Below are 13,073 nucleotides of genomic sequence, written 5' to 3'. Positions count from 1 at the left end.
GACAGGTATAAGTAGAAGACTTCTTCCCATTTTTTTTATTTTTTAAATCTTTGGCTTTTAACTTTTATTTGATGTATTTGCAAAACATAGCAGCTTTTACACAATGGTTTTGGAAAAACAAAATGGCAGCAACACCATTTCAGAGCAGTGTTAGAGCTTAACAATTAAATGCAAACGACATACAGGACTGTACGATGCATTTGTATAGGAGTTACACAAACAGAAGTCCATGTTATGGCAGCTCCTTAAGACCATTTGCCGGTGATGCAAGAAGTTGGTTCTGCTGATACCAGTTTGTTAATCGGTAGAACAGTGTGTTGCAAACAAAGATGCGTCTTCTTGGAAACAATTATAAGAAATAATTGCACTAATTACTGATAAGGAATGTACTTCTTCCACAAATCCCTAGCATTGCATTACTGGAACTAAGTTGGTGCAAGAAGGTCCAGTAGACACTGTGATGTATTCCAGGACTGTTGAACCAGTCAAGTTGTTAATACATTAGTTTTACAAGCAGGAACGAAAGCAAAATGTATGCAGTTTATGCTGCGCTTGTGTGAGAGCACTCCCCATTTATTTAGCAAAGCTGCATCACTATTTCCATCATTCAGAGTTGAAAACTTGGGGAAAATGATGAAACTCTGCTGCTTGAATCGACACAAAAAGCTTTGTATTGCAAACTGCATTGTCCATATCTGCATCATTGACATATAGCCCCATGGGTTCGTTCCACCGGTTCGTTCCACCTCTTCACTTCAACTCCTTCATAAACAAAGAGGATACGGCTGTGGTCCCATATACTGTAGGACCAAAAGAGAACTAGTGGCAGTGACGTGTAATGGGCTCAGTCTTAGAGACTGGCACCTTGGAAAGTAAATCAGACAAGTAGAAATATAATTGACGGAAATGTTTAAAAACATTGTAGACAGGGACTTTGGGGTTGTGTTAGTTCCTGATTATCTGCTTGGCTGCCTGCTAAGCAGTACCTGGAGTAGCTCCGTGGTAATGTCACTATCTTTGAAGCAGGTTTGAATCCTAATGCCAGCTGTCCTTGGGAAATTCACTCAATCCCCGTTTGCCTCAAGTACTAAAAGTAAGCTCTACCGGGGAGGGACTCGCAAACTTCTATGTACATCGCTGTGCCCACTGCCAACACACACACATATTTTTGTTAAGTACTTTTTGTTAAAGTCTATTCATATGACAACGGAGACATTCATAAATTAGATTACATTTCAATAATGCTGGCCAAACAAAAAACAGTTGTAAACCACCTTCCTGTAAAAAAAAAAAGAAAAAAAAAAAAGAAGTTTTTAAAACTGATTCCCCCCCCCTCAACCCCCTTTTTAAAGCAGGCATTGCCATTAGTTCACTATAACCATTTGTGGGAAGGCACCTCTATGCCCTTTTTGTGCACTGCATTGCAGGTCTTTCAACACTCAACATTGCTCTTCTTTGCTAATGTTCGTGTCACTGGGTAATATGCGATTGGACACTGTGGGGGTGAGACCCACCACATGAATTACCTTTTTTTTATTTTCTAAAAACGTAAACTTTTTAAAGTATATAAAATATGTTTGTTCCTTTAACTTACAATAGCATACATCTTAAAATAATAATTGTCCCAGTATTTAAAACGATTAGGCTATTCTACCACGCATACTGTAGCACTGCCACTTTCAGTGGCACCTCTACCGGCAGCTACAGGATAAACCAGCTCTCCGTTACGTGCTAAAATATTGAGAACCTCAAAAGGCACTGGGCAGCCTCTGCACTGTTTGGGCATGGTACTGCAGTACCAAGAGCGGCTCTACCTGTGCAACCATGCACTGAACAGGAACAATATATACATGACCCTCAATGTCACATAACCAACTCCAGTAAATAGTTATAAAAAGGACCTGCATCAGGTGACAGAAGGCGAGACAAAGTTCATATTCCCCAAAACAAACAAAAAACAAACAAACACATTCTGTACAAATCATCAAAATAGAAAATAACCACGAATTTAAGACTTTTTTTTTAAAGGCAAAAAGTAGAGAGCAGTCCTCCAGATAAAATATTATAGGTTTATTTAAAACTTATTGAATATGCAAAATACAAACTTCAACAAAATGTTCATTTTACTTCATAGTTTACAAATATACAAAATAGAAGTTTGCTTAAATTTATATTACATACTTTATTATGTAAAGTTCCTATATAGAATTTTTTTTTGTTCTGCGTAAGGCATATCTGGAAATAAACCATAGTACAAATTATTGCACATAGAAACCACAGTGCATCCCATACTGGCTGCATATACATATATATATATATATATTAACAAAAACAAATCAGGTTTATACACCTGACTTTGGTCATAATTGTAGATCGGAAGACAAAAATAGATTTCCTTGTCAAATATGCAGCAGTTTGAGAACTTTGGTTTCCTTATTTTTGGTACCATTAGAAGCAGCAATCTATGAGCACCATAAGCGATTGCTTTTTTTTTTTTTTTTTTCTTCCTTTCGCCCAACATTTTTGTATTTGCATTTCATCCTTTTTTTTTTCTTTCTGATAGTTAACATAATGGCTTTGAGAGTTAAAAAATACAAAAACTAGAGACATTTTGCATTGAACGAAAAAGGGAATGCAGTCTACCATCGAGTGTTCAACGTAAACCCATTCAGTGCCAAAGGGGGATCTGCAACCCATTGCTTGACCCTCTGGTGTTTAAGGGTTACACCGCAACATCTCTATGGCTTCCAGTCACTGCTCCTTAACTTGTACAAAATTCAAGTCAGATTTTAAGCAAAAATGGAATGCTCGAAGATCCAGTCAAAAACCCATTTCTTGAGGTCCTATCTGTTCCATAAGTTCAATGTTCTTTTTTATTACTTAGATGTGGAGGATATATTACCTATTTTTTCCATGGCTTGCCTTCTCAAAAGCTTGGTAACTTGTAGTGCTTGCGTTCTTTCCCCCTCCCGCCCCCATGTAATGCATGCTCAGAATACTGAATCTCTAGTGGCAGTTTCGGCAGACGTCTACTCCAAGGGCTCAGAAGTGCCTCTTCATGTGCAAGGCGAGGTGGTCTGACCTGGAGAAAGCGCGGTCACACCTCTGACACTGGAAAGGCCGGTGACCGGTGTGTTTCCGGTAGTGGCGAGTCAGTTCGTCAGAGCGTGCAAATTTCCACCCGCAGCCCTCCCAGTCGCAGTGGTATGGCTTTTCACCTAAAAAAATAAGAGGGGGGTGGGGAGGAGAGGAAAAAGAGACACAGTTAGAGGAGAGGATAAAGATGAAGAGCAGCCATTCAAATTGCACAACGGGACAGGTCATTAAATATTGTGAAGCTAGGTGAAAAGCATCCTGATCTACTCCTAATACATATATATATATATATATATATATATATATATATATATATATATATATATATTCATATGCCAATGCCCTTTGACATTGTCAGGAGAATAATATTTATTCTCATCAAATAATATTTGCACTTTGCAGCAAAGGCTTTAGTGTGGTTTACTTCCTGCTGCAGAGAAAGAGGTGTCCAACCAGTTTTCCTGGACTTCAGCATTGAATTGGTAAGGGCCGCTCAGCTTTGCAGTCATGGGCACAGTAAGGCACACTACGGCACACCAAGATGAATACGAGCGGATTTACAAGTTGTCACATTTAATTTATACAGATTATACATAAGCTTTAAAGGCCACGGCGGCCCTGTCTGAAAAGCTGTTCTATATGTAAATCTCCACTGGAAGCTACTGCCTTTATTAAGTATGACATTTGATGAACAGATTGATGTGGTTTGGAGACCACAATCCGGTTCCCCCTGTATGATGGCTCTCAGAACCAAAATTAAACAAATGAGGAATTACTAATATGCTTGTAGTGATCTGGTGAGGCCAGAACCTTGCTTAAAACACCACAGACCAAAATGTGCCAAATAGCAGGTCTGTGCAAACTGGTGAAACCGCTGAAAATTGGGACACAGCCAATAAGAATTCTATACAAAACATATCAAAGGCTGAACATTCACAGGTTACAACGATGGCTGTGTGCCCCTCGCATAAACACTCGCTGGTCAGTGTGCCAGTAATATCAAATGTCAGGCAATCCATTGAGTCAATTATGGTGTCCTGGATTATCTACTTTGGTTTCCGAGTGGTCTGTAGCTTCAAACGGGTTTCAAGAATATTAAATAATGAAGCCAGAATTTTTGATGACTTTACAATGGGGGATAAACGACTAGATTTGGGATTTGCCCCCTTGCATACCACAAAACAGAAAAAAGTGAACTTATGCGACAAAGGTAAAACAATAGTCACTAGTGGCAATTAGTCGCCAACAAACTCCAGATAAATAAATGTCAAATTTTAATAGCAGACACGCCAAAAAGATTCAAAGTGGGGGGAAAAAGGCACATAAGAGCATTTTTTTTCCACAACCACCTAAACCCTAACTTTATTTAAACATTTAACATCTCTAAGGGAAGAGAAGATGATGGCAAAGATGAACACTTGTGAAAATCCGCAGACACGTATCCCTGGAAAGTGCTAATGCATAAAAGTCCCAGCACAAAGGGATAAAAATCAATGTTTTAAGAGAGTAGGGGGGAGCTGTCAATTTAAAAAGACAAAACAAATGCATGAGGACTAAGCAGTGGCTAGACAGTGGATTTGTGTTTTTTTTTAGGAGGCAGCAAGACTTATTTCACCAAGGTATGTCCTTAACACCCAAGTGCCTGCTGCCGTGTGTGGATTTCTGCTATTATCATGTACTTGGCCTTAGGGGTTTATGTGGCAGCGTCTCAAAGATCAAAGTCATTTTACCTCCATTGTTTGCTGAGGATCATTTCTACTATTCTAAAAATGAATTCGATGTGTGCTAAACATGTTCTAAACTTGGCCCAAGTCCACAGACATTAACCACACCTCAATCTCTTGTGAAATGGATTTTTCCACTTCGAAACTATGATAAATCTTCAACTGCCCTTGATGCACCTTTTATTTCCCCTTCCCTTAAAACCTGAAATAACCGGGCTGTCAAATTTGACACTGAAGAACAGGTGTCACTTTTGAGTCGACTTCATTGTGGTCTAGCTCATAAATGACAATCTTTTTAGCGCAAATTAGAAATTTTTAGGTGCATCTGGCGCTCTTGCCAACACCCCCTCATTAGTCTGGATTTCCTTAGAAAGTATTATTTTTAAAACTATCTCCGATATCTTTTCACGTTGTGAAAAAAAAAAGAAAGTCTGTTTTTTTTTTTATCAAATAAGTAAGGGATATGATGATCCAAACTTGTCAAAGCTACTAATGTATAAACCAAAATGCTAAGTACACCGCACAGCAAACTGAGACGAAGAAACACTGAATAAAACAAACTCATCACAGCATCATATGAACTGATGTGAAAAAAAAGGAATCAAAAACTTTGGAGCTGAGGAGGTTAAAATAGGTTTTGTATATTAATTTAAAGAATGAAAACCCAAAGTATAAATATTTCAAAGCAATAACTAACACAATGCGCACAATCTCTTGCATTATACCCTTATAAATACCACAACAGCGGTTTTGTACTCTTCCCAAGCACCGGCAAAGCAATAAAGTGTAATTTCTGGAAGGTCTCCGGTACACTTAGGGTTTGAAAGGCAATAATAATAAAAAATAAAAAAAATACAAAAAAGGACTACCCACCACTAGTGGTATCACTCACAACGTTCTGATGCCAGGCTCTGTGTTACAGAGGCATATATATACATGGAGGTTGTAGTATGGTTTTTAAGACGAGATAGAACCCGTGGTAACATAAAGGGACCTTTCATGGACATTTTTTTTTTTTAGGTTTTTAGATATTTTTAGCAAGCCTTTTTGTTTCTTTCATGAGCTTATTTTGTGTTTCATGTTTTCTTCTGTACTATGTCTAGAGTTTTGCCAGTGGTAAGCCCACAAAACCAACATCATTACTAAGCATAAGAGCTGAGCTACGGGATCAGGGTCATGTGCAAAACAAAAGCTAGATTTTTTGTATCTTGTCACTTCAGGCAGATCATATATATATATATAATCAACACACATAAAACACCTCTTACCTGTGTGCGTGCGCAGATGTGCCTTCAGGTGAGAACTCTTGGTATAGGTCTTTCCGCAGCCTGCGTACTCGCACGTGTGAGTAGCTGTCCTTTTCCTGGGCCAGGACTTGCGGCCCCTCTTGGGCTTAGTTTCTTCTGGCATGCAGGCCCCCGGGGTTAAAAGCTCTAGAGGTGAAGAAGGTGGAGTCAGCATCACTTCTTGTTTCAACAGTTGCAAGTTTAAAGGCTCTTCAAAAATACTTAGATAAGACTGACCTTGATACTGAAGTTGAGTTGGAGGCAGCTGTGGCTGCTGCTGGTCTGGCGGGAAGTGAGGGAAGCTGGCAGTGGTGTGGTAGCCTGGGGGTATTGGCAGCGAGGGATGGCTTAGTGCCTGAGATGAAGCATGACAGTCTCTGCCCATCAGCTCCCCTGGTGACAAGGGTTGGTTAGTCCTGCTTGGTAGTGCCCTTCCTACTTGGAAGTCGTGCTGTGCCTGCGGCCTTTGCCCATCCATGGGGCATGACACAGCACAAGATGAAGAAGGCTCCTGCTTAATCTTTTGGCACATCCTGGGCAGCTGGTGGCCAGTGTAAGCTACGGGGCTGTCCATGCCAGAGCTGCTCTTGCTAACACTTATGGACTGTCCGTAATCGCCCATGTCCACAGAGGTCTTCAATACAAATTTACCCTGTAGGCTGGTTTGGGGCTGCTGCTGAAGGTACACTGGGTCCAAGTCCGGTCTCATCAGCTCAGCCACAAATCCACCCGAGGGGGAAACATCGTTTATATCTGAGAGGTTAAAAGTGGGGGCAGGCACGGCGGGGTCCCTGGCAGTGTACATGAGGGTGCTGCCACCAGATGACTCTTGGGGGCAACGAAGCTGGTAGGTGAAGTTACATGTGGCAGAAGAAGGGAGAGACAGGCTGCCCTGGAGGGGCGTAGCTGGTGGAGGGGAGGAGGTGGTGGCAGAGGAGGATGAGGAGGAAGAGGCCACCAGAGACTCCTGGTGGATTAGCGAGTTGGAGAGGATGAAATCAAAGTCCAGGAGCTCATTAAATTCTTCTTGCTCCCTCCGCGTAACCAGGACTGGAGAGTCCCCCTCTAAACCGTCATAAGAGCGAGATTGGTTCAGAACAGGATGCCTCTTCATGTGGGACAGCTCTTCCCTCCACCTCTGTGAAGAACACAAAACAGGTTTCAGAACAGACCCAGTAAACTGGGTTAAACAAAACAAAAAGGGGCACACTTGTTTATTAAACTAAGAACCAATACATACAGGTGTAGCAGATGTTATTACACTTGTTAATGAAATGCACTGCGTTAACGCTGACAAGATATTTAACAGGAGTGCCATTACTGAACACGTTTTTTGTGCATTTATGCACAGTAACAGGAGTAATAAAATCTGTTACATCTGTAGACAAGTCTTCCCAAGGAGTAATCCTGAAAGCGTCTCTTTCTATTAATGTGGCAGTCTTTGCTAGCTAGCAATACTCTTATTCCATCTGCTGAAATAAGGAAACGGTCAAGTTTTTTTTGTATGCCACAGGAGTATCACAAAGCTGAAAATATAGCCATGCGTTTCATTTTTGCTTCTCCCAATCTGTACAGATTTAAGGAAAAATGTGTTAAGTGACACAAAGCATGTGAATACAGCAATGGTACTTTTTTTTAACTATTATTTCCGCCACAGATTGGCAGAAAATTGACAGCATAATAGAAGTAGAAAGTCGAGGGAATGCAAACACTTCAGTTTGTGGCAATCAAGGAACCATCAAAAACGACTAGAATGGTATCCCGGTCAGAACAGTTACTGTATAGGCCTACAGTCGGATGCTTGCGGTCATTCCACAGCAAAAAAAGTGATAGGAAACTTGAGGGGCACTTAGGTAGGAAAAAAGAAAGTGTAATCACACCCAACTCCCTAAACACCAAGATAAAAGTTGCAAATTCCAAACATACAAAAACAAACATAGCATATTGAAGAAAAATAATGTGGTAATACTCTGGCCTTTGTTTTAATTTATTTAACATGTATTTTTTAAAGTCATAACATACACACTGGTTTCTATGATAATGCAAAACAGAGATCTTCTATTTCCCGTCGCTACCCTATCACAAGGAGATGAGTAAGAGCAAGTAACAGAAACGAAACAGCAGAGCACTGTAAAACAAACAGCAAAAGTAGCAAGATTATGAAAAGCCCTAATAGGAGCAAAAAAAATTAAAAATAACCATTTTCCCCAAAGGAATACATCTTACAATGGTTTATATTCCCAAAAAGTGAGGTAACAAACTGCTTAAAGTGTGTAAACTCTACCTAGCTATAACATGTTTAGATTGGACTATATCATCAGCTCTAGTACCCAAAAATGTAATCCCCAAAGAGATGAATGCAGCAAGGCAAGGTTGCCCTACACTGGGCAGTGATATGTATACTGTATATTTGCATTTGTCCTCTCACTTGGAGCCCCTGGATTATCCCTGTGTGTGAAAACAAAGATACTGTACTGACAACACAACTTTTCAAATTGAAGTTCTTTTTTTTACTGGTGTGTCACTGTGTATATATTGCATTTTTTTCACTATAAAGAATATATTATTAGAATGGCACAGTTACAATTCTTAAATACTTTAATTTCTCTCTCTCAAGATATTGGATTTATGCACATTGTTTGAATTTTGTCTTCTATGTACCACACTTCTCAATTAGTGATTATTCACTCTTTAGACACTTTTTGCTAATTATTTTCACGTAACACACAGTATATATGTGTATACACACACGTCATATTGCATACAGAAGATATGCTAAAAAGTCAAAGATGTTCAGTAAAGTGAAATAACAAGTATCAAACCAGATAACCAGTAAGTGCTGCATAAGAGTATACACAGCAAACAAAATAAATCTCTAGAAAAATAAAATAACTAGAATGATCTAACAAGGGAAAAATAAGATAATGAAAAGGCACTTTTATAGGATTTTTTTTTTCAAAAGAAAATTGCAGGCAGGTTCTACGCAGCTTGGTGACCAGCAGGGTGTATACAGGCGCCTGTTTGAGCAAGTGTGAGTTGTTACTTTTTACAACACCAGCTTTCAGTGCCTTATTGCTTGCACCTTGTAACCAAACTGGGCAGAGATTACACCAGAGGCAATTCTGAGCAGCCCCCAGAAACACACACAAGTGTATGTAAGTGTATGCACACATACAATGCATCAGTCAGTCTTGAACACATAATACAAAAAGAACATATTTAATACGCTTGCATAACTAAATTAAAATACTGCTTTATTGGTGTTATACACACACACACACACACACACACACACACACACACACACACACACACACACACACACACACACACACACACACACACACACACACTAAACAAAAGTGCGTTTTAGGTGGCAGAGCCATACCCTATGTATGTAATGAAGATATTTATGTAATAAAGACAGCCCCAGTAGTAGGGCTTGTCCCTGCAGATCCTCTCAGGGATACTCACGTTGCCAGCACTTGCCTGTCTCAGGACTTTCTCCTTGCCGGGGGTCCCCGCTGTGAAGGTGGAGATGGAGGGCAGCAAGGTCCCGCTAAGAGCCATGTCACACTCACTGTGCGGCTGCCTGGGCACAGACAAAGAGACACCATGACACAGCTGGCATTGTGTGTCTGTATATGTGTATAGTAAATACAAATATCACTTGTAAGCACATTAACATGTCTCAGACAGGTCTGCAACCCTGCTTTTAACTATTATCTCCTTGCATATAATGCTTCAACTGCAGCTAGGGATCCTGGGAAATGACATGCAAATGAGTAGTGTCACCTTTTACTTCATGTCCATTTTAACATGGACCCATATAAGCTTATGCCTGCCGTATTACACAGCTTTTCAGCACAGCCTGGGTTAAAGAAGTGCATGGCCAGTAAAACACTATGCACACACTAAAGCAGAGAAGTACATATATATATATATATATGATCAAAAAATAAATAGATGATACCGTTCTGTGGCTAACGAAATGCTTTTATTTGTGCACAAATAAAAGCATTTCGTTAGCCACAGAACGGTATCATCTATTTATTTTTTGATTATTGAAGCTCGGCTAACACGGTACTGATACCTCTACGTGTGTGTGTGTGTGTGTGTGTGTGTGTGTGTGTGTGTATATATATATATATATATATAAAATATTCCTGTATGCTCATTTGCATGTCTTAGGCAGGTCTGCAACCCCGTCTTTCACCATTATCACCCAGCACACAGCACTTCCACTGCAGCAAGGGATTCTGGGAAATGACATGCAAATGGACACACAGTATCACCTAAATATATATATATATATATATTTATTTCCTGGAGAAACATTTTATAAATGCACATGCACATTTGTTTACGTGTAAACACTTCCAGTGACTGAGCTGTAAGGTGTCTTGCAGCACTGGAAGGTGCATTACTGCGTAGCACTGCTTAGTAAATCTGACCCTACGCAGGTCCACAGACACACACATGGTCAGTGACAGATCGTACTGGTGGTTATTGCTTTACTTACAATGCCACCGTACCATCACTTGCCATTAGTACTTTACTGTATAGTGTCACGCTGAACAAACTGCATTCGTAGTTAGTCTTCCCCCCCCCTAATAGTTTTGAAAGCATGAATACTGTAGATTTTGACACGTACTGTAGGGAAAATGTGGGTGAGAAAACTGTAGGTGGGGAGAGGTACAGCACAGGATCACTTCTGGCTCAACGCAGCACACATACACACTGAAGCTTCCCAACTAGTCTGTGCAACCACATTCTTTATATGGGACGTGTGTGTATAAAACATATGTCCTTTATATGGGACTTGTGTGCAAAACCCATGTCCTTTATATGGGACTTGTGTGCAAAACCCATGTCCTTTATATGGGACTTGTGTGCAAAACCCATGTCCTTTATATGGGACTTGTGTGCAAAACCCATGTCCTTTATATGGGACTTGTGTGCAAAACCCATGTCCTTTATCTGGGACTTGTGTGTAATAGTAACATACAGCAGTAATGCAGAGTCCCCGTATATATGTAAGAAACCGCCGCGTGTACGTGTGTGTGTGTGTGTGTATATATATATATCACACACAAACAAGCAGAAAGTAAATACCTACAGGAACAAGTAAATGAAGACAGTAAAAAAAAGTTAGTTAATAAAAGGAAGACAAAAGAATGAATATAAAGCACAGAAAGACACAGATGATGCAGCAATAAATCCCACAGGCAGATACAGGAGGCAGTCCCATCGCATACGTACCTCATTAATCTGGGACCAGCGGAGCCCTTCCCTCGGTGGATGCGGTGACAGGTAAATCCACATATGACACAAATGGTTTATTTATTTATTTTTTGGGGGGGGGATGGGGAGTGCAAAAAGTGAAACTAGAAATTTGCCCAAATAAAAAATAAAATATCCAAAAGTAGTAAAAAAAAGTTTGAAACAAAAAAACAAACAGTCAGGTTCTCCACACAAAGTTCCACACAAGTAACAATGTCTTTTATTGCAGTCCGTTTCACTTGCACAGGTGCTACAACGCGAGCTGGGTGCAGATGAGGGGTCCCCTCATGAGATGATGATGATGATGATTGCTGGTGTAAGGTGCTGCACAGGGTGCTGCAGGGCTCTGCATCGGGCGCGTGCCGCTCTCCTCAGCAGAGCGGGCAGCGCGCGGACTTCCGAGCCCCTGTCACACAGAGCGGCGCGCGGGGATTCCCTGCTGCCCCAGCTGCTGCCATGGGAGATGCCTGCAACCTGTTCGCTGCTCCTCCGCGCGTGCGATGCGCCTATCTGCCTGTTTGTTATGTGTGTGACCGCGAGGCGTGTGTATGTGCCTGTCAGTTACAAAGTAGGAGGGGACGCCCACGTGACAAATGACAGCTTCTTAGGCCCCGCCCCCCCCCAATAAAACACCTCCCCCTCCTCGTCCACTTCATGCAGCTCCCATGTGACGTCACTCTCCGCGCCCACCGTTGCCATTGGAAACCTTGGAACCCGTTTTAAAAAAATGAAATAAAAAATAACATAACAAATGCCTCTTTTACGTTTTTTTTCCTCCCCTTAAGTCGCACGTGGGAGGACCCATAAGAGCGGGAGCGCGGGGCGTGGATGTGGGCGTGTTTGGGGCGTGACGTCAGAAGAGCAGCTGGCTGGCAAACGCCCCGGCTCTGACGGACACAGTGGCCGAGCGTAGAGAGAGTAAGGAGTGCCCGGGAGGGCTCGTTGCGTCACCGGCTGTTTAGGGACCAAAACAGTTGGCGGCCCTGGCAACGGCGCGCGCCCGGATATAGGAGGACCCGCGAGGACAGTGCGTGCTGGAGAGAGAGCGAGCGAGTGCAGCCTGCGAAGGGGACTGTGCCTCCCCATATACAATGTAGTGCATCTCATCACTGCATCTATACTGTGCAAATGTGCACACAGTACATTATGCATCCAATACATCGGGTGCATGTATCTATGATTGTATATATAATGCAAATATATGTGCCATAATGTGCTTCTGTGTACAGTAAATCCTCGTTTTACGGAATGGCTTATCTGACCCTATGGGCGGTTTTACGATGCCAAAATGGCTTATCTGACGCTTTGCAAAGTTGCAACATTATGTCAATCAGAAGGCTGCAGTCAGGGAAATCATCCAGATCAGTCTGTGTGAAGGTTTAGTGGTGTATTTAGGCCCCTAAACATGTCCAACAATTTTATTATACTGTTCTGGATTCAATAAATAGAAACTTTACATCATAATTTGTGTGTGCTGCATATCTTATTGCCTGCGTAAAATATTTGGTGTATTTTAGTGTTAAAAATGCCTTCAGGAACGGAACCTTTTATTTAAACAGTTCCTATGGGAAAATGTGATTTTTATTTATTAAACAGTTCCTGTGGGAAAATGTGATTTTTATTTATTTATTTATAAAAATGTTTTATACATTTTATAAAGATTCGCTTTACGACGCTTCGCTAT

General features: G+C 41.1%; 1 protein-coding gene across 4 annotated transcripts; it reads right to left on the bottom strand.

Annotated features, from left to right (window-relative positions):
- Positions 1 to 2,055: 2,055 nt before the first annotated feature.
- Positions 2,056 to 11,948, bottom strand: KLF4 (KLF transcription factor 4). Of its 4 annotated transcripts, XM_075594365.1 has the most exons (5): positions 11,369 to 11,940; positions 9,581 to 9,698; positions 6,344 to 7,244; positions 6,089 to 6,253; positions 2,056 to 3,218 (listed from the first exon to the last, which is right to left on the bottom strand). In XM_075594365.1, exons 1-5 carry the CDS (start codon positions 11,371 to 11,373, stop codon positions 3,043 to 3,045), a joined length of 1,365 nt encoding a protein of 454 aa, XP_075450480.1. In that variant the 5' UTR covers positions 11,374 to 11,940; the 3' UTR covers positions 2,056 to 3,042. The 4 variants fall into 4 exon arrangements, with proteins under 4 accessions (XP_075450480.1, XP_075450453.1, XP_075450462.1 ...); XM_075594338.1 differs by having other exon boundaries at positions 6,089 to 7,244; positions 11,369 to 11,947; XM_075594347.1 differs by having other exon boundaries at positions 6,089 to 7,244; positions 9,596 to 9,698; positions 11,369 to 11,947.
- Positions 11,949 to 13,073: the final 1,125 nt, after the last annotated feature.

Source organism: Ascaphus truei, chromosome 1 (assembly GCF_040206685.1).
Source record: "Ascaphus truei isolate aAscTru1 chromosome 1, aAscTru1.hap1, whole genome shotgun sequence".
Lineage (NCBI taxonomy): Eukaryota > Metazoa > Chordata > Amphibia > Anura > Ascaphidae > Ascaphus > Ascaphus truei.
This window is presented reverse-complemented; position numbering and strand designations above follow the sequence as displayed.

Excerpts from the sequence above, each read along its gene's own strand:
- KLF4 (XM_075594338.1), bottom strand. Across the intron at positions 7,245-9,580 it reads GACAGGCAAGTGCTGGCAAC|AGGTGGAGGGAAGAGCTGTC; the intron begins GTGAGTATCCCT and ends TGTTCTTCACAG. Across the intron at positions 3,219-6,088 it reads ACATCTGCGCACGCACACAG|GTGAAAAGCCATACCACTGC; the intron begins GTAAGAGGTGTT and ends TTATTTTTTTAG.